The 27,847-nt window shown below is 42.3% G+C and overlaps 1 protein-coding gene across 1 annotated transcript in view; it reads right to left on the bottom strand.

The window, feature by feature from the left end:
- Positions 1-27,847, bottom strand: part of LOC145396553 (teneurin-m-like) — a 1,418,848-nt gene that overhangs the window by 534,074 nt on the left and 856,927 nt on the right. The window contains exon 27 of the mRNA XM_080269929.1: positions 13,747-13,936. Coding sequence (XP_080126055.1) covers positions 13,747-13,936 — 190 coding nt within the window. The remainder of the gene's footprint in view (positions 1-13,746; positions 13,937-27,847) is intronic.

Raw genomic sequence — 27,847 nt, forward strand, 5'->3', positions numbered from 1 at the left:
TATCAACTTGTACCTTTCCTTCTTGCTGGAAGTTTGCTTTCATTCAGCCAGTCCCAAAGAAGGGAGACCATTCCCAACCCTCTAACTATCGTCCAATTGCTTTAACATCCTGTATCTCAAAAGTTTTTGAGTCAATTTTTAATAGAAAAGTTTTATAGCATCTTTCCTGTCATAACCTTCTTTCTGATCGCCAGTATGGGTTCTATCAGGGACGCTCCACTGGCAATTCCTCACCTACCTTTCAAATTCCCTGTCATCCTCCTTTCGGGACTTTGGCGAAAGCTTTGCCATTGCACTTGACATCTCTAAGGCTTTCGATCAAGTCTGGCATAAATCTTTAATTTCCAAACTGCCCTCTTACGGTTTCTATCCTTATATCTGTGTCTTCATTTCTAGCTTCCTTTCTGGTCGTTCTATAGCCGCTGTTGTAGACGGCCATCATTCTTCTCCTAGATCTATCAACAGTGGTGTTCCTCAGGGCTCTGTCCAATCACCAACTCTCTTTCTTTTATTCATCAATGACCTTCTAAGCTGTACATCTAACCCTATCCACTCTTATGCTGATGACTCCACCATTCACCTTTCCATTCGGTATCCGCAACGTCCATCTCAGCAGTTACTTCAACAAACAAGGGATGAGGCTATGGCACACCTAATGTCTGACTTGGGTCGTATCTCTGATGGGGGTAAAAAAAATCTTGTTGTTTTTAATGCATCAAAGACTCAGTTTTTACACCTAACAACCTGACAAAATCTTCCACAGGTATTCCAACTATTGTTTAATAATATTCAGCTTAATCCTGCATCATCCTTGAACATGCCTGGGGTTTCATTTACTCAGGACTTATCTTGGAAAGATCATATTACATCTCTTGTAAAATCTGCTTCCAAGAGATTAGGTGTGCTAAACCGACTCCGTTCCTTCTTTACCCCTGCACAATTGTTGACTCTATACAGGGGTTTTATCCGCCCCTGTGTGGAGTACAACTCTCATGTGTAGGGAGGCTCCCCACATACAGCTCTTCTTAATAGGGTGGAGTCAAAGGCTTTTCGTCTCATTAACTCTCCTCCTCTTACTGACTCCCTTCAACCTCTGTCTCTTCGTCGCACTGTTGCATCTTTATCTCTTTTCTACCGCTACTTCAATGGTCACTGCTCCTCTGAACTATCTGCATGCATCCCTCCATCTCTACGACGCGTGCATAGCACCGGTCTAGCAGCAAACTCTCATCCCTTTTCTGTCCAACTCTCAAATGAAAGAGTTAACCGTTACTCCCAGTCCTTCATTTATGCAACAGGTCAACTCTGGAACTGTCTCCCTCTGTCTGTATTTTCTGCTTCCTATGATCTCCAGTCTTTCAAAGGCAATATGTCCAGGCATCTCGAAATGATCGAATCTTGAATTTGACTCTCTCTTGTATTTTATTTTTCTCTTGGAAGAAACAACAATTGTGGGCTCGCGGCCTTTACTTCCTTCATCCTCGCATAAAAAAAAAAAAAAAAAATTAGATGGATATGGGTAGAGTCAAAAACAGCTGACCTGCTAAATACGTAACAAGGAAGACAAGCCAGCACTGCAATCAAGCACATTTATTGTGTGTAAACATAATATTATTTTCCACAGTAGAAGCTAAAGACACTAAGAAAAATCTGTTACCAGTATTTGTTAAATGCGAGAGTGAGGCTGGCCAGCAAGGTCACACACCAGGTATATAATAAACAGTAATCCCACCAATATCCGATGTAACAGAGCTAAAGCCATGTCCAGAAAGTGGGTTTGTCTGCATACTGGGACCCTGCCTCCTGGACTGGTACTTATGGACCCTAACCCAGCCTAACTCAGAAAACTACCTACATACCTCCCTACCCAACATGCATAGCACCAATTCAAGAACCAATTCACACAAATAAGGGACAGAAAGCATGAAATAATGTAAATGAAAGGGGGTGTAAAGGATCAGCGTGTTGGAAATACGAGTTGAGACAGGCTGTGGCACAAAATGAAGAAAGTAAACAATGAATGGATGAGAAAAAGGGGCATGGAAGAAGTTGACAGGCGGAAGAGAGAGTTATATGTAGAAAGGAAGAAAGAGGTTGAAAAGATTAGTAAGAGAGAGTAAGAAGAGAGTGGATGAGGAATTTGGTAGGAATTAGAGTGCAAAGTGGAGGGACTGTAAGAAAATGTTCTAGAAAGAGGTGAAGAGAGTAAGACAACGTGGCAGTGAAGTTAGCAGGGTAGTGAAAGATAAAAATGGTAGATTACTAGTGGAGAAGAGAGAAAAAGTGACCAGATGGAGAGAACACTTTAAGGAATTGTTGAACATAGAGGATGGAAGTAATGCGAGTAAGTGGCTGGGGAATGCCTGGGAGAAGGAGGGAGGTGAGAAGAAAGGAAGAAATCGGTAGGATAGAAGTTGTGGCAGCAATGATGGAAGTTAAATTGGGGAAAGCCCCAGGAATTGATGGAGTGTGTGGTGAAATGCTGAAGCATGGGGGAGAGATAGTAGTAGAATGGATGTGGAAGATGTGCAGATTGGCCTGGGAGGAAGATAGAGTCCCGGGCGATTGGAAGTCAGGTATAATTATTCCCTTGTACAAAGGAAATGAATTTGAGACAGTGTGCAGGAGAAGGAAGCTGAAACTTAATGTAAACAAAAGTAAGGTTATGGTGTTTGAGAGGAATGAAGTCGCAGAGTGTGCAGTGAGGTTGGATGGTGAGGATATGGAGAATGTGAGTGCATTCAAGTACTTGGGTAGTGTGATGAGTAAGGATGGAACTTTGGGGGATGAAGTACGTGAAAGGGTACAGCAGGGAAGAAAGGTTGTTGGTACACTGAAAGCAGTGATGAGAAATAGGGAGGTGAGTATGGAAGTTAAGAAGTCACTGCATGATGGTATTGTGATCCCTACCCTGACGTATGGAAGTGAGGCGTGGACCTTGCAAGAGGGGAACAAGTTAAGAGTGAGAGCAGTGGAAATGAGTTACTTGAGAGGAGCATGTGGAGTGACGTGGAGGGACAGGTTGACGAATGAACAAATGAAGGAACGTTGTGGGGAGATGTGGATGTGGTTGAAAAGATTAGGAGAAATACACTGAGGTGGTTTGGACATGTGGAGAGAATGGAGAATGAAAGACTGACTAAGAGGGTGTATGTAGGTGAGGTGGAGGGAGGGAGAGGGTGGGGTAGACCGAGGATGAGGTGGAGGGATGGAGTTGAGTGGTATATGAGGGAGGGGTGGGTGGGTTTGGGAGAGTGTGTAAGAAACGGAATCTGAAGGTGAATGTAGGGAAGAGTAAAGTGATGGTCTTTGAGAGAGGTGAAGTCAGTGAATGTACTGCGAGGTTGGATGGTGAGGAATTGGAAAATGTGAGTACGTTTAAGTACTTGGGTAGTGTGATGAGTAAGGATGGAGGTTTGGAGGGTGAAGTGCTTGAAAGGGTACAGCAGGGAAGAAAGGTTGCTGGTTCTTTGAAAGCAGTGATAAGAAACAGGGAAGTGAGCATGGAAGTGAAAAAGTTACTACATGACAGTATTGTAATAACAACTCTAACGTACGGAAGTGAAGCTTGGACGTTGTTGGAAGGACACAAGTCAAGAGTGAGAGCAGTGGAAAGGAGTTATTTAAGAGGAGCCTGTGGAGTCACATGGATAGATAGGCTGACGAATGGGGATATAAAGGAACGTTGTGGTGTTGATGTGGATGTGATAGGGAGCGTTATGAGGAACACACTGAGGTGGTTTGGCCATGTGGAGAGGATGGAGGGTGAAAGACTGACGAAGAGAGTGTATGTGAGGAGTGAGGTGGAGGGGAGAAGAGGGAGAGGGAGGCCGAGGATGAGATGGAGGGATGGGGTGGAGAGGTATATGAGAGAGGGGGGTGTGAGTTGGGAGCAGGGCAGTGAAATGGCGGGGGACAGGGAGACTTGGAGGCGATTTGTTTGTGGTCACCCCAAACGGGATTGAGGCGTCTGGCAATAGATAGATAGATAGATAGCATTCAACAACTTCCCATCTACTCCATATATTCTTAATACTTTCCACAATTCTTGTCTACCCACCCTGTCATATGCTTTCTCCAAATCCATGAAAGCCGCATACAACTTCTTTCCCTTCTCTAGAAGCTTTTCCACTAAAGATCTAAGAATGAATATCTGATCAACAGAACCTCTTCCCTTCCTAAAGCCTCCCTGTTCTTCTCCAACTAATTTCTCTGTTCTTTCTCTAACTCTGTCAATAAGTATCCTACCATACACTTTTCCTATTATACTAAGAAGACAAATGCCCCTATGATTACCACACACTTCTTTTTCCCCTTTTCCTTTGTACAAGGGAATATTTATACCTGACTTCCAATCGTCCGGGACTCTGCCTTCCTCCCAGGCAAATCTGCACATTTTCCACATGCATTCTACTACTATCTCTCCCCCATACTTCAGCATTTCACCATACACTCCTTCAATTCCTGGGGCATTCCCCAATTTAACTTTCTTCACTGCTTCCACAACTTCTATCCTACTGATTTCTTCCTGTCTTCTCACCTCCCTCCTCCTCCCAGCCATTCCCTAGCCACTTATACTCGCATTACTTCCATCCTCTATGTTCAACAATTCCTTAAAATGTTCTCTCCATCTGCTCACTTTTTCTCCCTTCTCCACTAGTAATCTACCATTTTTATCTTTCACTCCCCTGCTAACTTCACTTCCACCTTGTTTTACTCTTTTCACCTCTTTCCAGAACATTTCTTACAGTCTCTCCACTTTACACTCAAGTTCCTTCCAAATTCCTCATCCATTCTCTTCTTACTCTCTCTTACTAATCTTTTCACCTCTCTCTTTCTTTCTACATATAACTCTCTCTTCCACCTCTCAACTTCTTCCATGTCCCTATTTGTCATCCATTCATTGTATGCTTTCTTGTTTTGTGCCACAGCCTGTCTCACCTCTTCATTCCACCACGCTGTTCCTTGCACACCCCTCCATCTTCTCTTCATCCCACACACCACATCACATGCTGCACATATTTCTTCTGTAAATATCCTGCACACACCTTCCACATCCCCCATCGTTTCGTTTCGTTTCGTTTTTAAAGGCTCCAACATGCTTGCATGTGTCGGCCTTGGTCACCTAATGGCGGCTCTCCATGCTGCACGATCCATTGCAGCCTCCCTGTTCAGTCCCTTAACCCTAAGGTCACACTTAATGACCTCGTCCCATGTCTTTCTCGGTCTACCCCTCATAACCCCACCCCCAATATTAACACTTCTCACCTTCCTCACCCAACTATCATCCCCCATCCTCTCCACATGTCCAAACCACCCCAATCTACCTCTCCTCATCACAACACCAATACACTCCAGTCCCATCCTACCTCTCAACTCTTCCATTGTAAACCCAGCCCCTCCAGGCCTTGGACGCAGGGACGCACTGCACATCCACCTAATCATTGTCATTTCTGTACGTCTGAGCCGGCGAATGTCTTCCTCCTTCACTGCCCAGGTCTCACTGCCATACAGCATTACACTCCTAACACACGCTGCATACAAAGACCCCTTAGCACGTAGGGAGAGCCCCCTCAATGTCAGGAGAGGCAAGAGCTCCCTGAACTTCTTCCAACCACTTCTCACCCTAGCCACAGAGCTACCTCCAGCCCCACCTCCAGCACACAACATGTCTCCTAAATAACAAAACTCTTCCACACACTCAAGAGATTCACCAGCAAGTTCAATTCTTTCACGTCTGACGATCTCCACCTGCTCACCCCGGCATGCCGTACACATAAAATCAGCATTATCTCGCAGTCTACCTCTGATACCACTACATCTCTTATGCACCCATTTATCACACACACCGCACAAGATGGAATTACTTCCCACGCCCTTGTGGCAAACTGCACATGGCCACTCTCCCTCGTCTTTGACAGTACCGCCACCAACCCTAGATATCATCACTTTTGTTTTATCTGCATTTACCCTTAAACCCTTTTGCCCCATACCATCTCTCCACTTCCTAAACCTTTCCTCCGCCTCCCTTTCATTCTCTGCAATCAACACCAAATCATCAGCATACAACAACTCCCACGGGAGTCCGTTTCTAAAGTCACGTGAAAGGGCTTCAAGTACCATGATAAACAACATGGGACTCAAGACTGACCCCTGATGCACACCAACATTCACGGAAAATTCATCACTCAAATCTCCATTCACTCTCACCTGGGTGTGAGCACCCACATACATGGCCATAACCACCCTAACCAGCCACTCCTCCAAGCCAAGCTTTCTCATTGCCCACTTCACCACCTCTCTAGGGACTCTGTCAAAGGCCTTTTCCAAATCAACAAAAACAAAATAAAGATCCCTTCTCCTACCAATATATTTTTCCTGAAGCTGTCGAACAATGAATATGGCATCAGTGGTCCCCCTACCTGGCATAAACCCAAACTGCATCTCATCAATATTCACTCTTTCTCTAATCATACCTTCTAAAACTCTCTCCATTACCTTCATTATCTGATCTAAAAGCTTTATACCTCTATAATTCCCTCTTTCCAAGGCATCACCCTTCCCTTTATACACATTTACAATTACACTCTTCAGCCAATCATCTGGGACAACACACTCATAAATAATCCTATTTATCAGGTCAGTGACTAAACTCACCCCTATATCGCCTGAGGCCTTCAACATTTCGGCAGTCAACCCAGACACACCTGCTGCCTTCCCCACCCTCATCCTGCCTATTGCCTCACTCACAGTAACAGTATCAATCAAAGGCCAAGGGCCAGACACTGGATCTGCTGGCTCCAAACCTTCCCTGTCCCAGTCAAACTCCTCATTCAACAACCGGTTATAATGCTCTCTCCATGCATCTTTAATATCCTCACTGTTCACCACTACCCTTCCTTCATCATTCTTCACACACTGCTCACCTATGATATCCCGATTATCCCTCTTCACCTGACCTGCCACCCTAAATATATTTTTCCTTTCCCCATGATTTAGGTTATCAAGTAATTGTCTCTGTGACTCAGACTTTGCCCTGTATACCTCTCTCCTAGCCCTACGCTTGGCAGCCAAATATTCCTCTTTGCTACCACCCTTCTTCCATTCCCGGAAAAGCCTTCTTTTCTCCTTAATTGCAGCTTCTACACCCTCATCCCACCACCAAGTTACTTTATGTCTTGGTGGTCCTCTTGTCCAGCCGCATGTTACATCAGTAACTCTCAAGAAATTGTTCTTGAGGGCTCTGTACTGTTCATTAACGCCTCTGTCTACAGCTCCCTGTTCAGCCACCACTCTCCTCAACTCGCCACAGAAGGCACCCCCCACTACCCGGCCCCTCAGCTTCCACATCTTCCTCCTAGGTACATAAGTCCTCTTTTTCATCATTTGTTCTTTAAGCACCATATCACAAATCAATAGTTTGTGCTGCTGCACACACTCCTCACTTCCTATAACTTTAACATCCCTCACTAACCTCCTATCAGCCCTCCTAACCAGAAAATAATCTATCTGACTGCTATTTCCCCCAGACTCATACGTAATTAACCTACTGTCTCTTTTCCTAAAATATGTGTTGCACACAATCATGTCCGTTGCCTCCCCAAACTCGAGTATCCTTTCCCCTTCTGCATTCCTTAGACCATATGCACATCCCCCATGCACTCCTTCATAACCTTGGGCTGCTTCACCTACATGACCATTTAAGTCCCCTCCCAAAATCACTATCTCATCATCCCGCATACCACCCACTACACGCATTCATAATTTGCCCAATCGTTCCTCCATTTCTCTCATCCTCTTATAACCTTTCCACTCTCCTAACGAATACTCCTTCTTCCCGTCCTTCCCTTCTTCTATTTCTCCATCCTAATTGGACCTTGATTCTGGCTACCACCAAGTAGTGGTCAGAAAGTCCACTCCCTCAACCTCTATAAGCTCTTGCATCCATTACACATTTTTGCATCCTTTCATCCATACACACATAATCAATCACTGCCTTCCTTTCATTCAGTTCACCACCCACCCTTCTCATCACTCGCCATGTATACCTGTGGATCATTTTGTGCCTGAAGAGGGTACTGGCAATCACCAACCCTCTCCCTGCACACATGTCCACTAACGCACTGCCATTTTCATCTATCTCAGCAGGCACACCCCACTCACCAACTATTCTATCCACCTTCACATTCCCTACTTTACCATTCATATCACCGATCAAAAACACTCTCTCATTCCTTCCAAACTTTTCCATGCACACTTCCACATTTGTCCAGAACTCTTCTCTCACTCTGCTTGTACGATCTTGCGTTGGCGCATAGACACACACAATCGCCCACATTTGTATTCCGACTTTCAATCTTACCCACACAATCCTTGACCCAACTGATCCATGCTCTCTTATGCTCTTCTTCCATCTTTTACTCACAACTATACATAGTCCTTCTTTTGCCCTCTCATTCTCACCTACTCCTGCACATATAGCACTGTACAAGGTACTTACAACACGTCCGTGGCAGTTATGAAGAATAACCCGCCTCCTCTAAGGCTCTGGCAGTGGTGAAAATGTTCTTGAAGCACATACAGTAATCCAGTGTTGTGCTGCACTTAATCCTTTGCACTGTGAGTTATAATTGTTTAACACTGTACATTCTGTTCTTACTTTCACCACGCCAGGTGCAACCACCAGTTTGCACTCTGTACTTAATCCTTTGCACTCTGAACTCTAAGTTCTTAACAATGCACAACACTGTAAATGCCCATGTGGTCTAGTGGCGAGGTATTGCAGTTTATTCACTGTTTATTCACAAAAACAAGCACATACAGCATCCACTGCAATGAGCATCTAGTCAGGACAGTAGTTAGGCAGTAACTGGGGAGGAGAGGAAGTAAGAGGTTGCACATAAACACAACTGAATAGAAGCATTCAGTTTCCCGAATAGTAGCATAAGTATCTGGAACGACTTAGACAAAGAGGTGGTGCAGGCAAAAAACATTCATGTGTTTAAAACTTGGCTAGATAAATGCAGGTATTGAGACAGGAAACCACGAGCTTAGCTCAATTCCTGTATACTAGAAATAGGTAAAAACAGCTGTTCGGCGACGTATGCCAAGTTCAAAGTATGGTTGAAAAAATGTCAGATTTTTTTTGCTTTTTTACGTTTTTTGGCCATTTGGGGGCTTCAAAGGCCCAGGCCCAAAATGTCCGGACATTGGGAAGTCCAGTTATTGGGCATCCAGATATTAAAGGGATTACCTTGTCCCAGTAATATCAAATTTGTCCGACCAGTTTTTTTTGTCTGAATAACACAGGGTTCAAGTTAAAGGGGTCCAAATATTACTGTATTTTAAAATACTCTAGTAGTATACAAAAATCATCTGAAAAACTAAATGGGTTAAAGGGGTCTTACTGTATTTATATAATAATGGCACCAATATACAAATATTCTTTGGAAAACAAAACAAGACCACGAAGCAAAAATTTCTCATGATGCAAAGTCTAACACTAAGAGATTTTTTTAATATGTAAGGAGTAAGAAAATGTAAAAGATAGCATAGGTCCTGTACTAAACTTGGAGGGCAATCTCATTCAAGATAACCAAAGAACACCAGCAATACTAAATGACTTTTTCACAGTGCTCTTACAATAAACAGCGAAAACATTTCCATTACACAATTGGTTTTCTGAGGACCAGAAGATGATTAACCCTTTGATAATCCAATGACGCATTATCGTGTCGTATCAACTCCAACCTCAGAGATTCCAATGATGCGTTTATACATCATTTTAAGAAACTTTCTTTTATTTTTTAATGAAAGGAAGAAGGAACCAAAAGCCAGGGGCCTGCAAATTGCTCCCTTTACAAAACAAAACAAAACAAGATAACAGAGAACCAAATAAAAGATCCATTCATACTGAGGTGCCTGGACACACTGCATTTGAAAGACTGGAGATCATAGGCAGTAGGAAAAACAGAGGGAGACAGTTCCAGAATTACCCTGTTGCATACATGCAGGACTGGAGGTAGCAGTTAACTTTTGCTTTACAGAGCTGGACAGAATAGGGATGAGAGTTTGTTATTAGACGGGTGCTACATGCCTATCGTAATGGTGGAGGGGTGCAGGCAGACAGTTCAGAGGAGCAGTGACCATTGAATTAGCAACAGAAAAGAGATAAAGATGCAACACTGTGGCAATGAGACAGAGGTTGAAGGGAGCCAGTAAGAGGAAGAGAGTTAATGAAATGAAAAGCTTTTGATTCCACCTTGCTGAGAAAAGTTGTGTGTGGGGAGTCTACCCACACATGAGAGTAGTACTCTACACAAGGGCAAATACAACCTGTGTATAACATCAACAACTGTGCAGGGGAAAAGAAGGTACAGAGTTGGCTTAGTGCACCCAATCTCTTGGAAGCAGATTTTACAATGGAGGTAATATACTTTTTCTAAGATAAATCCTGAGAGAATGATACCCTAAGTATGTCTAAAGATGATGCAGGACTGAGCTGGCTGTTGTTAAAAATTAGAAGGTACTCCTGTGGAAGACTTTGTTGGATTAGTAGGTGTAAGAACAGAGTCCTTGATGCATTACAAACAACAAGGTTATTTTTACCCCAATCAGAGATATGAGCCAAGTCAGACTTTAGATGTGCCATAGCCTCATCCCTAGCTTGTTGAAGCAACTACTGAGATGGATGCTGTGGGAAGTGAATGGATAGATGAAGGGTGGAGTCATCAGCGATATGAGTGGGTAGGGTTAGATGTACAGCTTAGAAGGTCACTGATGAAAAAAAAGGAAGAGAGTTGGTGATTGGACAGAGCCCTGGGGAGCACCACTGTTGACAGATCTAGGAGAGGAACAATGGCCATCTACAACAGCAGCTACAGAATGACCAGAAAGGAAGATAGAGATGAAGGCACAGATAGAAGCACAGAAACTGAAAAAGGGTAGTTTGAAATGCTAGGCTCAATCAAAAGCATTTGAGATTCAAGTGCAATGGAAAAGCTCTCTCCAAAGTCCCGAAAGGAGGATGACCAGGAGGATGAAAGGTAGGTGAGAAGATGGCCAATGGAGCATTCCTCATGGAACCTATGCTGAAAATCAGAGGGATGGTTGTGATAAGAAAGATGCTTTAAAACTTTTCTGTTAAGAATAGACTCAAAAACTTTTAAAATTCAGGATGTTAAAGCAATTGGGTGATAGTTAGAGGGCTGGGAATGGTCACCCTTCACTGGGACAGGCTGAATGAGAGCAAATTTCCTGCAAGAAGGAAAGGTGCAAATTGACAGACAAAGATGACCTAGGCAGAGTGTATGAACAGATGCTCAGTTCCTGAGGACAACAGGAGGGACCCCATCAGGCCCATATACCTTGTTAGTACTGAGGCCAGTGGTGGCAGAAAGTACTTCAACTGAAGAAATTTTAATGTCATCCATGAGGAAGTCAAAAGGAGGATGTGATGGAGGAGGAGCAACATCAGAATCATCAAAGGTGGAACTGGAGGAGAATGTCTGGGCGAAGAGATCTGCTTTATCAGTAGAAGAAATACAGTAGCTACAAACCCATCGAAGCAGAAAAGAGGAGGGAAGGATGATGAGGTAAAGTTGTTAGAAAGGTTTTTGGCATGGTGCCAGAGGCAGTAGGAAGAATTCGAGTTGGAGAGTTGTGGGCAATTAGTACAGATGAAATTATTTTCAGCAGTGCGATGAACAGACTTAGCATGCTTCCAGGCAGAAACAAAAAAAAAGGATGTGATTCAGAGGTAGGTTGGCTTTGGTACCTTTTATAGGCCCTCTCCTTGTTGTGGACAGCATTACAACAAGCATGATTAAACCAAGGTCTTTTTGCATTAGTCAAAGGATATGAGAATGGGATGTATGCTTCCATGCCCGAGAATAACCTCTATAATGCGCAAGGCACACTCAGATGGCTCCTTGTCATGGAAGTGATAATCATTTCAGGGAAAATCAAAGAAGTACTACCTGAGGGCTTTCTAATCAGCAGCTCCAAAGTGCCACAACCGAGGGGAATCCACAGGACGTACTGGAGTGATAGGACAGGTTAAAATAATAAAGTTGTGATCGGAGGAGCCCACTGGAGAGGAAAGATTAACAGTGGAAGCAGAAATATTAGTTATAAGGAAGTGATCAAGCATGTTGGAACTCTCTCAAGACGGTCAGGGATGCGGGTAGGGTGCTGTACAAGCTGGACTTGGCTATTAAGGATAGAAAAGATGTAGGCTTGTTCACCAGGTGGATCCGTGAAAGGAGAGGAGAGCCAAAGGTGGTGGTGAACATTGAAATTTCCTAGAATGGAGATTTCACAGAAAGGAGAAATGGATAGGATGTGTTCCATTGTAGATGTAAGATGGTCAATGAATTTTTCATATTCAGCAGAATTTGGGGATAAGTAAACAGCACAGATATATTTGGTCAGAGAATGACAGGAAAGTGGAAGCCAGAAAGTAGAAAATTCAGAAGAATCATGTCTGGGAACATTAGAGCAAGATACATCGTTGCATACATACACACAACAGCCACCTTTGGTTTTGAAATGAGTTTAGAGAAAGTAGGAGGATACAGAGAAGGGTTAGCTCTCAGTTGCCTCAGACAGCTGAGTCTCAATTAAAAAGAGATGGTGAGGTTTAGAGGAGGAGAGGTGGTGCTTAACAGAGAAATAGCTCGAGGAAAGGCTGCGAATGTTGCAGAAATGACGAAGAAGTGAGTCGAACGTGGTTCCAGGCAACTTTATTAAGTCATCACCGGGAGAGGGGCATATGGTGGATGCATTTATGGTTGCCCCCCCCCCCCCCCAAACTCCAAGGCTTGGAACAATTTTTTTTTTTTTTTTTTTTTACATAGCAAGTGTAGTGTGTACTGCGCATGTAGTTTGGTGCTGATAGTTAAAGAAACTTGTATTGGAGAGTATGCTGGCCTACTCTCCGTGTTACTGAAACACTGAAAAAGTACAGCAAAGTGGGATGGTCTGGGACTAGTCCCAAGGGCTGATGAAATGGGAGTTCCAGCTCTCCCTGTCATCAGCTGTCCATCCACCTTGGGAGAACTGCCCTGCTCGACTGGTGCTAAGCTGTACCTTAGAACATGGGTGTGTTAAGAGAGTGAGAAAGTTACATGAACACTAACTAAGCACAGGATAATTATACCTTGATAAACTTTGTCAGAGGGTTTGCAAGAGGAAGTACAGTATTGATGATGATGATGATGATGATGCAATGACAATGATGATTATGATGATGATGATGATGATGATGATGATGACAGTAAACTTCTACACATCATGAATGACATTTCCTATTTCACAATACAGTATTTTCATGCTACATAATAAGTGAATATGAATACCATACCAGAGAAGCAACATATTTAAAATCAAACATAATAGTTCATAAAGCAGACTTGGGTTGGCGTTCAGTTGTATGCAATGTGTAGCAGTATGATGCCTTAATTGTATCCATATAGTTTCCAAAATCAAGCAAATAAATGTCTACAGCTAAATGGTAACAACAAATACCACTGCACCTTCAAAGTATACATTCTTAAGCCCAGATTACCATAGTTAATAAGACATCAACCTGTACCCCTGGTAAAATCTACATAACTGCAAAACCTCTGTCCACCTCTAAGATCTAAACTATCATACACAAGTCATGGCCATCATGAACTCAAGAGTTCTAAAGCCACTTATCAGACCTTCAATTTTAAATGGATTCAAACAAACTCTATAACTCACATGCTGGGGACTGAAGGGATGTTTGCCAAAAGATAGGATTACAGTTCCTCCTCCATTGACCATGATGTCAAAACTACCATCCTGCCTGGTTAGGGTGAAGCCTTCCCGTTCTTCAAGTGACACTACACGAAGACTGACCACACCACGTCCTGCCTTGGTCACTACCCGACCTCGCACCACAGCTGCTCGCCTGTGATTTGGGATGAACAAAGACCAACGCAAAGTGAGTGTAGGAAGGGAGATAAACTCTGTATGTAGGTAATTAAAGTGAATTTAAAAGATAAAGTGAAATGTAAAGGAGAAGATGGAGGACAAATGGAAAGGTTGATAATGCTTAATAAAATCCATCCATCCATCCATCATCCAATCCTATGTTGCCCCATGAGAAGTGTTGGAGCATGGGGCTAGGCAGTTGGTCCTGACATTTAAATGACAGTGACCAGCCTCACTCATCCCTGAGTGGCATTACATGAGCAATAAACCCCAACCACCCCTTGGATAGAAACCATCACTGGCTCAATGCGACTGGAGCACAACAATTACCCACTAAACCACCTGGAGCCAAAATCTGGTTATATGGTTACCACCCACCATAGTAAATGGTTTCCTGGTGTACATGAAACCATTTGGCTTGTCACTCAGTGTAGAGTCACCCACAGGCAGAAGGAAGAGGAAAGAATGAAGGAAAGAAAGACAGTATAGGGAGTGTAAAGTCACCCGTAGGCAGAAGGACGAGGAAAGACTGAAAAAAGAAAGACAGAAGAGGATGGAAGGAAAGAAGGATAGAGGAGAGGAAAGGGGAGACACCCGAGAGCAGCACTACATCGCGTGAGTGGTTAATAGTCACATATAGTAATTTAAGAAGGAAGATATCAGACACAAGAGGCTGTGCAGTGGACTAAAGTGCTAAAAGAATCAAATGTGAGACCATCTCTTACAGGATAATAAATTATAAAATATCCTGAGTCTCACACAACTGGAACTACCTACACTTGATTTGCTGTAAACTCAATGAGCAGTGTTTCCTACAACTGAACAGGAACTAATGCATCATGGGAAAAGGTCAGTTAACTACACTGGGGCAGTGGAAAAAGGACTTGCCTTATTGCTGATTAAAAAAAGAATCCATCCATCCATCCATCATCCAATTCTACGTTGTACCCGGGGTTAGGCAAGTTGGTCCTGACATTTAAGATGAGACTGACCAGCCACGCTCATCTCTGAGTGGTATTATGTGAGCAATAACCCCAACTACCCCTTGGATATAAACCTTCACCAGCTCAATCCGATTGGAGTGCCGCAATTACTCACTAAACCACCAGGCGCCATCTATCTATCTATTGCCAGACGCCTTAATCCCATACGAGGTGGCCACAAACAAATCACCTCTAAGTCACCCTATCTCCCACAATTTCACTGCCCAGCTGCCAGCTCACACCCCCCTCTCTCATATACCTCTCCACTCCATCCCTCTATCTCATCCTTGACCTCCCCCTCCCTCTCCCCCCCACCACCTCACTCACATACACTCTCCTCATCAGTCTCTCTCTCCCCATCCTCTCCACAAGGCCAAACCACCTCAATGTGTTCCTCATAACACTACCTATTACATCCACATCCACACCACAACGCTCCTTCACATCCACATTTGTCAGTCTGTCTCTTCATGTGACCCCACAGGCTCCTCTAAAATAACTCATTTCCACTACTCTCACTTTTGACTTGTGTCTCTCCAACAAGATCCAAGCTTCACTTCCATACGTTAGAGTTAGTATCAAAACACTGTCATATAATAACTTTTTCACTTTCATGTTCACTTCCCTGTTTCTTATCACTGCTTTCAAGGAACCAGCAACCTTTCTTCCTTGTTGTACCCTTTCAAGCGCTTCACCCTCCAAACTCCTATCCTTACTCATCACGCTACCCAAGTACTTAAACATACTCACATTTTCCATTTCCATTTCCAGGCACCATAATTTGGTTATATGGTTACCATTCAGCATAGTAAATGATTCCCTGGTGTACAGGAAACCATTAGGCTTGTCACTCAGTGTTGAGTCACCCACAGGCAGAAGGAAGAGGAAAGAATGAAGGACAGAAAGACAAAAGAGGGAGTGTAAAGTCACCCATAGGGAGAAGGACGTGGAAAGAATGAAGTAAAGAAAAACAGATGAAGAAGGAAGGAATGGAGGGAGAAGAGGAAAGGGCAGACACCCAAGAGCAGCACTACATCGAGTGAGTGGATGGTGAGTGCCCCCAACTACCACAAGGTTATCTTAGTATAGCTTAAAAATTTAAATTTCTTCTAGCTATACCGGTGTTGCCTTTAAAGTATCTGAATGAAAAACTAACCATTATAAATATCATTCCTGCCATAAAGACATAGAATTCAATATGTCATGGAAATAATTTATGAAGACACACATGAAGAAAATTCAAGACAAGGAATATACAAAAAAAAATACTAAGACAAGACACACAAGCAAATATAATCATAAAACACTAACAGAATATAAAAAAAAAAAGGGGGGGAGAGGTATGGTATACTCAGACAAATTGTATAACACATCTCTCATATGAAACATATGGGTCACCTATGATTTTCAAAAATTTGTTAAAAATTTCTTACAATATCCAGTCACTGCATTATACGTACAGCACACACAATGCAGTAATGTACTTTATTATACAACAATGAACTCTCACCAAGCAAAATAAATAGGCTGATAATAAACATATTGCTTAAGTGTACAATAACAAATTATACACAAGAAAACATAATACCTGTCATCAAAGAATAAGCAGGACTCTGAAGGATAAGGGACTCAACAATACTACATTTTGTATATAACTTCAATTAGATACCAAAATTCTCTCTTGTGACAGAATTAATGTAGATTATTACAGTTCATTCTGTGGCCTAGGCTATCTATCTATCTATCTATCTATCTCTTGCCAGATGCCATAATCCCGTACGGGGTGGCCATTTGACTATGAGTTATTTGTTTTACAGGGAGGGGCACTAACCCTCCACCAACCCACTTGTTGACATGTAGGGAGCACGTATGATTTGGTTATATGGTTATCACCCAGCGATGTAAATGGTTTCTTGGCTTACAGGAAACCATTTGGCTTGTCACTCAATGTAAAGCCACCTGTAAAGGAAAGAAAAGCAATAAGAAGTGACAGGAAAGATGGGAGAAATAGGAAGAGACTGGCACAGAAAAAGAATGATAAAGGCTAAGGAAGAAGCAGGCAGCACTACATCAAGTGAGTGGATGATGGTCACCACCAAATTCACAAACATTATTATTATTTTTTTATTCTTGCACAATGGTCCAAGGGTCTGATGCTTGAGAAAATACTTTTTCATACAGAGGTGACATAGTGTCAGAATGTAAGTTAGCTTAGCTTAAGATGTCTGGACATAAAAGTAAATGAAAGGCTAACGATCCAAAACTTGGTCAACTGCGTAAATGAAACTCTGGGATAATCAGTTAACTTCTGTACTGGGAGCTGGACACACAAAAATTGCGAGTGTGTGACTAGTCTGATATATTCTTGCCTTGGTGTACAGAGTGGCAATAGCTAGGGTGTAATGAATGCAAAACCAACTAATGTGACATGCTGTCAAGGATCTGAAAGGAGTCTGCAGAAGGGAAGTCTAAATGAAAGCATAGCGAGCCACACTGCTACAGAAGGTTGTGTATGATGAATATAAAATATGATTCAGGCTTCATGCACATCTTTCACTGCAATTTATATTGCATAATATGCTTTCTTATTCTCTTGCACATTAAGCCAAACAATATCAGCACTACAACTATGCCAAACTATCTATCTATCCATCTATTGCCAGATGCCTTAATCCTCTAAGGGGTGGCCACAAACAAATCACCTCCATGTCACTCTGTCCTCTAACATTTCACTGCCTTGCTCCCAGCTCACACCACCCTCTCTCATGTACCTCTCCGCTCCATCCCTCCAATTCATCTTTGGCCCCCCCCTCCCTCTCCCCCCTTCATCTCACTCATAGACACTCTCCTCGTCAGTCTCTTGCTCTAGATCCTCTCCACATCGCCAAACCACCTTAATGTGTTTCTTCTAATGCTTTCTATCACATCCACATCCACACTACAATGCTCCTTCACATCCTCATTTGTCAGTCTGTCTCTCCACATGACTCAACAGGCTCTTCTCAAAAAACTCATTTGCCCTGCTCTCACTCCTGACTTCTGTCCCTCCAACAAGGTCCCAAGCTTCACTTCCATACATTAGAGTTGGTATCACAATAATATCAAGTAGTAAGTTTTTTACTTCTATCACTTAACTGTTTCTTATCACTGTCTCCAAGGAACCAGCAACCTTTCTTTCTTGTTGTACCTTTTCAAGCACTTCACCCTTTAAACTTCCATCCTTACTCATCACACTACGCAAGTACTTAAATGCACTCACATTTTCCATTTCCTCACCATCCAACCTCACTGTACATTCACTGACTTCACTTCTCTAGAAGACCATAATTTTACTCTTCCCTACATTCACCTTTAGATTCCATGTCTTACATACTCTCACAAACTCATCCACCATGCCTTGCAACTCCCCTTCGTCTTCACTTAACAACACAGTATCATCAGCAAACAACAGTACAGCAAGTTTCCAAACACTGCCCTCTCTCATTAGGGCAACTCCAATACCCACTGCCCTACCTTGTATCTCTTTTATAACCCCATCCATATACAGATTGAACAACCATGGAGACATGACACATCCCTGTTTCAACCCAACCTTCAAACAGAAAAATTCACTCAGTTCACTATCCACACACACTGCAGCCTTAGGACCATCATACATACTCTTCACAGCATTCAACAACTTCCCATCTACTCCATATATTCTTAATACTTTCCACAATCCTTGTCTATCCACCTTGTCATATGATTTTTTCAAATCCATGAAGGCCACATACAACTTCTTTCCCTTCTCTGGAAACTTTTCCACTAAAGATCTAAGAATGAATATCTGATCTGCACAACCTCTTTCCTTCCTAAACCTCCCTGTTCTTCTCCAACTAATTCCTCTGTTACTTCCCTAACTCTGTCAATATGTATCCTATCACATACTTTTCCTATTACACTAAGAAGACAAAAGCCCCTATGATTAAAACACACTTATATTTCCCTTTTTCCTTTGTACAGGGGAATAATTACACCTGACTTCCAATCATCCGGGACTCTACCTTCCTCCCAGGCCAATCTGCATATCTTCCACACCCATTCTACTGATATCTCTCCCCCATGCTTCAGCATTTCACCACACACTCCATCAATTCATGGAGCTATCCCAATTTTGACTTTCTTCACTGCTTCCACAACTTCCATCCTACTGATTTCTTTCTCTCTTCTCACATCCCTCCTACTCCCAGCCATTCCCCAGCCACTTATACTCGCATTACTTTCATTCCCTATGTTCAACAATTCCTTAAAGTGTTCTCTCCATCTGTGCACTTTTTCTCCCTTCTCCACTAGTAATCTACCATTTTTATCTTTCACTCCCTAACTAACATCTCTGTCACCCTGTCTAACTCTCTTCACCTCATTCCAGAACATTTTCTTACATTCCCTTCACTTTACACTCAAATTCCTTCCTAATTCCTCATTCAATCTCTTCTTACTCTCTCTTACTAATCTTTTCACCTCTCTTCCTCTCCACATATAACTCTCTCTTCTCTCTCTCCACTTCTTCCATGCCCCTGTATCTCATCCACTCACTATATGCTTTCTAATATTGTGCCACTTCCTCTCTCACCTCTTCATTCCACCATGCTGTTCCTTGTACCTCCTTTTGTCTTCTCCTTATCCCACACACCACCTCATAAGCTGCACATATTTCTTCTGTGAATATCTTGCATACACCTTTCACATCCTCCATCTGCTCCAATCCATATTTACCCAATCGCTCCTCCACTTCTCTATTATATTCTGCTTTTTTGTCATGCTCTTGTAACCTTTCCACCCTCCTTGCATATACTACTTCCTCCTGTCCTTCCCTTCTTCTATTTCTCCATTTCACTTGGCTTCTCATCCTTTCATCCACACACACACAATTAATCATTGCCTTCTGTTCATTCAGTTCACCACCCACCCTTCTCATCACTCGCCACATACATATATCTATGGATTATTTTGTCCCTGAGGAGAGTACTGGCTATCACCAACCCCCTCCCGGCACAAATGTCCACTAAAGCACTGCCATTCTCATCTATCTCAGCAGGCACACCCCATTCACCAACTACTTCATCCATCTTCACATTCCCTACTTTACCATTCATATCACCAAGCAAAAACACTCTCTCATTCCTTTCAAACTTTTCCATGCATGCTTCCACACTTGTCCAGAACTCTTCTCTCACTCTGCTTGCACGATCTTGTATTGGCGCATACATGCACACAATCGTCCATATTCGTAGTCCAACTTTCAATCTTACCCACACAATCCTCGACCCAATTGATCCATACTCTCTTATATTCTCTTTCCATCTGTTACAACAATACACACTCCTTCTTTTGCTCTGTCATTCTCACCTACTCCCGTGCATATACCCAATCCATACCCCCATTCTCTCACACTCTCACCTCACCATTTAGTTTCAGTTAACCCACATACATCCACTTTCGCACCCTCACGCACCTGTACAATCTCTCTCTCTTTCACCTCATCATTTGCACCCCTTACATTCCACGTTGCCATCCGCATCATGTCCTTTCTTCGGTCCTAAGTTGTTACCTTTTGGTCAGTCCTGGTCTGAGGACTCTTGTTCGTATTTTTAGTTAGTTGTTTTCCGGGGAAGGGCACTAACCCTCTGCCAACTCACTTGTTGCCATGTAGAGAATATGTGTTGGTTAGTTATAAGCTTAACACCAGTGTTGTAAATGCTGTCCTGGTTTACAGGAAATCATTTGGCTTGCCACTCAGTGTAGAGCTACCATAAAAAAAAAAACAGAGTACAGTTTGCTCGCACAGTATGCGTGATCACAATGCGCAAATCACAGAGTACGTGAGTGACCAAAAATCATAACCATAAAACTTTGAATATGCGAGTTTAGCCCAAAGGATGTGCGGCAGAGGCAAGGAGTGGCCCAAAACCACTATATTCCCTGACTACGCAGCACCCCTCCCCACACAACACGCCAATAGTGACTTAGACACTCATGGGGAAGGTGCTCAAGAGGATTCTACAGTAAGATCTTGCCAATAACGACTTCGACAATAACGTTTTCAGCAATAATGGTAAGTTTGAATAGATACCCAGTTTCTAAAATAATGTTTGGATTCACTTGAATGACAGTCATTTCACAAATGCCAAGTTGTTATGAGAGAGAGTTTTACGCCGTGTCCCCTTTTTTCGATAAGGGCTAAGGCGTTGCCCCTAGGCAGAGGACTTAGGTTTTGGAGCGTGTAGCACTTTATGACCGGATGCCCTTCCTGATGTCTAACAATGACCCTTCAGTGGACTCGAATCTCCGACCCTTCGGTCAGAGCGCTCTAACCCACTGAGTCACGGCTGCTGCCAGTATATCCATAACAAGATCAGATATGAAACTGACAATCAAGAAGAGATGAAGGAAATTGCCGAAAATGTAAGCAGTACCGAGGAGGAGATGGAGGATCCTCCCCTCACCACCTCCCCCGACTCGCACGCTGCCGTCCCCTCCACCTCCACTGCCCCACCTGACTCACCATCTGCCTCCCCCTCCACCTCCATAGCCCCACCTGACTCACCTGTTTCACCTGGCATACCTGCAACCCCCACCATAATGACTATTGCTGTATTCTGGAAGAAATGTAACATTCGACAGGCCGTAAATTTCTTCGTCAAAGCCTGGAATAATACAACACTGGCAACCGTTAAACAAACGTGGTGCGGCCGGAGTGGCGGCAGGGGCACTCTAAGTGTGTTGCTGCAGCTCAGAACCCCTGTTATTAAAGTCCATCAGGCCTGTTGTCTACTGTTGTTAAGGTGACTGACCATATTTTTGTTATTGTAGCAATATCTGTAGTGTATGTCTGAAAAATTTTCCCTTTATTATGTCCCTAAGGGTAAAAAAATGTCAAGGTATGAGGGGGGAGGCAGTGGCTCAATCGGTATAGAGGTGGCCTGTAGTCCTAACGGACCAGGGTTCAAATCCCCGCTGGGGCAGGGAACAGTTTAAGGATTTGAATTTCATTAAATCAGGCTTTACTACCAGGAGACCCACCGACATGTCGTAAAAATACCCCCGCTAATACCAATACACCAGTCCTGTATGAGACAGCCCTAGCATGTATTCAATATGGACGGTGGGTGTTAGCGCCAAAGTGGTGACATGTAGAGGTGTATGGTATGTAAGGAGGACTGCTGGGCCTTGATAGCAGGCTGTGAAGCCTATGCCCAGAGTTGAACACATTAAAAAAAAAAAAAAAAAAAAAAAAAAAAAACCCACGAGATTATGTATTCACAGTGCGCAATTTCACAGTGCACGAGAAGCAGGACCGCCCATCCACTCGCGTACTGTGTGAGCCCACTGTACCACTACACTAAGTGGGTGGATGATGGGCACCCCCACCTACCACCACTATGCCAAACAATTTCAGTATTTAAATAACCGAAAGAAGGACAACAAAGAGCAATATCAGGGTTCTTGCTAACTACTGATGGTTGCGAGCCCTTTGGTTCCTAAGGTTTCAGATTTACAAGGCAAATAAATTTTTAGTAGCCAAACTGACCACAAGCCAAAATATTTTACGAGCAATAAATATATTTATTTACACATTGTGATGATTAGAATCATATAATAAGGTTTTAAACATTCACAGTGGTGACAAGGAAAGACTTAATAATCGATCACAATGTGCATTTTTGTTCATTAAAGTGAGATTTACTTATTTTGTAGTTTAATGGGTCTTGAAGTGGATGTATTTTCTCACCGCCAAAAGACGACTTGCATGTAAAATTTGTTCGCCTAAGGGGAAAAAAAATCGCATCTGCGAGCTGTGGCTCGCCAAACAAGAGCAATGAATGTGCAAATTGAATCACTAAGAAAATGCTGTAAAGTCTCCCATGCCACCTAAAATATGGGCAATAAACCTATCTCCAAACAGATGCAAATGCTTTTAATGATTCAGCAAATATGAGGGGAGGAAGTAACACACAGATTCTTAAGTACATTTAAGTTCTTAGCCACTGATTTAAAATGAGAAGTACTCTTTCTATAAAATGATTTCAGGTGGGCGGTGCTGAACAGATAGTTTATTAAATGGTGACTCTATTTTTAGCAGACATTACATGCATCACAAGTCATGCTAACCCTTCTTATTATTGTCATAATGGATGATGATATCCAGATTAAAAAAGGAAAAAAAAAAAAAAACTATGAACTCTTTTGAAACATGACTGAGGAGAAGAAAGTCCCAAGTCCTCCCTCCCTTTCTGCTTTGTAAGGGCTGTGAGATTACATGCAGAGCAAACAGCGGGCAATGGTGCCACCCTATCCTTACACAAAATGAGAATGAGAAGGAAGGGTAAAATTCTTAGCACTTGCTTATTTCAGTCATCTTTCAAACAGACAGGTTTTCTTTTACTTCATCAACCATGACAGAACAATGACATTAATGTGTGCTACAACATCCAAAAATAATTTTGAAGGAGCTGCTGAGGGAAGCTTACTAGGGCAAATGGATAGGAAATGGACATTGAGGAACATCACTAACAATAATTACACAAGAAAAAAAGTAGCCACCTCCAGCACCACCTCCACTGCAAATCACAGACACAGGATTTTAAAATTAACATTTCATTTTGAGAGAAAGCCAATATAGCATAATGGTTATGAAATTTCAAGCAAACATTTCCTGTCAAATGAAGCAAGCACTATTTTTTCAACAGAGGCAACAACATATGAAACAAATTGCCTAGGAATATGGTAGACTGTAATACAGTAAAGACATTTAAAAGTTGCCTGGAAAAGTTTTTTACTTTGCATCCTTAGTTAAACACATTCATGGACAAATAAAATAAAAACACATTCACAGTTGAACAATTTAAAAATTTAACTACCTGATTTCCCTCTTTCACAACACAGAGAGTGCAGCAGCAGTGTAATATTTTTACCAGCTTATATTACTTTTCTCTTACAGATAAGCTGTTGTTGATTACAGGTTTCTCTTTTCAATTTTTCCTAAGAAAATTCCAGGGCAGTTATTTATGCTGCATAGTATTCCTTCTCACTCTTTCCTGCCACCTTTGGGTGGAGGGTTTGATGGGAAAGAGGGAGTCTTTTGCTTTGCTATCCTTATCTTCACCTCAGACAATCAGATATCATAGTCATGGCTCTCTCTAGTAAACAGCCTCAAAAGGACCATTAGGTCTGTCACTGTTTGCTTTCCTATTATCACCACCATCATTCTAAGCCCAGTTTCCCACATTAGCATATGGTGGAGAGAGCCAAAACTTGAATCTTTGCTCATAATATGGACATAACTCAGAGAACATATTTCCCCTTAAAGCAGTGAAAAAGCTATGGTGATTATAATGCAGAAATGTTGGGCAATGGAGTTGCCACATTAATAATGACAGAAAAGAAACTAAAGACTTGGGCTAGATTCCAAGAGACAAGAAAATAATATCTATCTATCTATCTATTGCCAGACGCCTCAATCCTGACTGAGGTGGCCACAAACAAATCTCCTCCACGTCGCCCTGTCTCCCGCCATTTCACTGCCCTGCTCCCAACTCACACCCCCCTCTCTCATATACCTCTCCACCCCATCCCTCCATCTCATCCTCGGCCTCCCCCTCCCTCTTCCCCCCTCCACCTCACTCACATACACTCTCTTCGTCAGTCTTTCATCCTCCATCCTCTCCACATGGCCAAATCACCTTAGTGTCTTCCTCCTAACGCATCCTATCACATCCACATCCACACCACAAAGCTCCTTTATATCCTCATTCATCAGCCTGTCTCTCCATGTGACTCCACAGGCTCCTCTTAAATAACTCATTTCCACTGCTCTCACTCTTGACTTGTGTCCTTCCAACAACGTCCAAGCTTCACTTCCATACGTTAGAGTTGATATCACAATACTGTCATGTAGTAACTTTTTCACTTCCATGCTCACTTCCCTGTTTCTTATCATTGCTTTCAAGGAACCAGCAACCATTCTTCCCTGCTGTATCCTTTCAAGCACTTCACCCTCCAAACCTCCATCCTTACTCATCACACTACCCAAGTACTTAAACGTACTCACATTACCCAATTCCTAACCATCCAGCCTCGCTGTACATTCACTGACTTCACCTCTCTAAAAGACCATCACTTTACTCTTCCGTACAGTACCTTCACCTTTAGATTCCATTTCTTACACACTCTCCCAAACTCATCCACCAAGCCTTGCAGGTCCCCTTCATCTTCACTCAACAGCACAGTATCATCTGCAAAAAACAGTACAGGGAGTTTCCAAACACTACCCTCTCTCACCACAGCCATTCCAACATCCACTGCCCTACCTTGTACCTCTTTTATTACCCCATCCATGTACAGATTGAACAACCATGGAGACATGACAAATCCCAGTTTCAACCCAACCTTCAAAGAGAAAAATTCACTTAGTTCACCATCCACACGCACTGCAGCCTTAGCATCATCATGCATACTCTTCACAGCATTCAACAACTTCCCATCTTCTCCATAAATTCTTAATACTCTCCACAATCCTTGCCTATCCACCCTGTCATATGCTTTCTCCAAATCCATGAACTTCCTTCCCTTCTTAAGAAACATTTCCACTAAAGATCTAAGACTGAATATCTGATCTACACAACCTCTTCCCCTCCTAAAGCCTCCCTGTTCTTCTCCAACTAATCCCTCTGTTCTTTCTCCGACTCTGTCAATAAGTATCCTACCATACACTTTTCCTATTATACTAAGAAAACAAATGCCCCTATGATTACCACACACTTCTTTTTCCCCTTTTCCTTTGTACAAGGGAATAATTATACCTGACTTCCAATCGTCCGGGATTCTACCTTCCTCCCAGGCCAATCTGAACACCTTCCACATCCATTCTACTACTATCTCTCCCCCATGCTTCAACATTTCACCACACACTCCATCAATTCATGGGGCTTTCCCCAATTTAACTTTCTTCATTGCTTCCACAACCTCTATCCTACTGATTTCTTCCTGTCTTCTCACCTCCCTCCTTCTCCCAGCCATTCCCCAGCCACTTATACTCGCATTACTTCCATCCCCTATGTTCAATAGTTCCTTAAAGTGTTCTCTCCATCTGCTCACTATTTCTCCTTTCTCAACTAGTAATCTACCATATTTATCTATCACTCCCCTGCTAACCTCACATCCACCCTGTCTTACTCTCTTCACCTCTTTCCAGAACATTTTCTTACAGTCCCTCCACTTTACACTCAAATTCCTTCCAAATTCCTCATCCACTCTCTTCTTACTCTCTCTTACTAATCTTTTCACCTCCCTCTTTCTTTCTACATATAACTCTCTCTTCCGCCTCTCAACTTCTTCCACGCCCCTATTTCTCATCCATTCATTGTATGCTTTCTTCTTTTGTGCCAGAGCCTGTCTCACCTCTTCATTCCACCACGCTGTTCCTTGCACCCCTCTCCGTCTTCTCTTCATCCCACACACCACATCACATGCTGCACATATTTCTTCTGTGAATATCTTGCACACACCTTCCATGTCCCCCATCTGCTCCAATTCATATTTGCCCAGTCGTTCCTCCACTTCTCTCTTATACTCTGCCATTTTCTCATCCTCTTGTAACCTTTCCAATCTCCTTACACATACTCCTTCTTCCCATCATTCCCTTCTTCTATTTCTCCATCTCATTTGGATCTTGATTCTGGCTACCACCAAGTAGTGGTCAGAAATTCCACTCCCCAACCTCTATAAGCTCTTGCATCCATTACACATCTTCACATCCTTTCATCCACACACACATATTCAATCAATGCCTTCCTTTCATTCAGTTCACCACAAACCCTTCTCATCACTTGCCATGTATACCTGTGGATCATTGAATGCCTGAAGAGGGTATTGGCTATCACCAACCACCTCCCAGCACAAATGTCAACTAACGCACTGCCATTCTCATCTATCTCAGCAGTTACACCCCACTCACCAACTATTCCATCCACCTTCACATTCCCTACTTTACCATTCATATCACCGATCAAAAACACTCTCTCATTCCTTCCAAACTTTTCCATGCACACTTCCACATTTGTCCAGAACTCTTCTCTCAAATTTTTACTGATCTCAAAATGGGCAATCACATTATGTATTACTTACTTCTTTCAATGCAAAGATTTTTATATCCACCACTAACCCAGTGTGCAAATGTTTAATATGATAGTTTGGAAACTGACATTCTCTTTTCACTTCTCAGGAACTATCATGTGCATTACATCATATACAGTATGTCTGCATGCAAAATGATCCATGATGAGTCTCTATCACTGAACTTTAACCCTTTGAGATTCCAATGATGTGGCTGCACGTCATATGAAATCCAACCTTAGAGATGCCAATGACACGTCCACACGTCATGTTAAAATTACTGTGCAATCGCTGGCATAAATAGCAATAAATTATATATAATTCAAAAGATAATTTATTAAAAATTTCCATGGTACAAAAAAAATTTACATATCACTGTTACTTTATTTTTGGTGAGTATTTTTCTACAGCAAAGTATATACAGGTGTATATATATATATATATATATATATATATATATATATATATATATATATATATACATACATATATATATATACATATATATATATATATATATATATATATATATATATATATATATAGTAATCACTCTAATATCCGGACGCCCAATATCCGAACATCCCCACTACCCGAACATAATCGTCCTGGGATCCAATATTCCCAAAATGGTCCGAAAACCCCAAAAAATAAAAAAAATAAAAAGATTTTTTCCTGCCCGTAATTTGAACTTGTATATATACATATATATATGTATACTGTATATATATATATATATATATATATATATA

The sequence above is a fragment of the Coenobita brevimanus genome, chromosome 38 (genome assembly GCF_032717465.1).
Source record: "Coenobita brevimanus isolate Jiangsu-jjx chromosome 38, ASM3271746v2, whole genome shotgun sequence".
Classification (NCBI taxonomy): domain Eukaryota; kingdom Metazoa; phylum Arthropoda; class Malacostraca; order Decapoda; family Coenobitidae; genus Coenobita; species Coenobita brevimanus.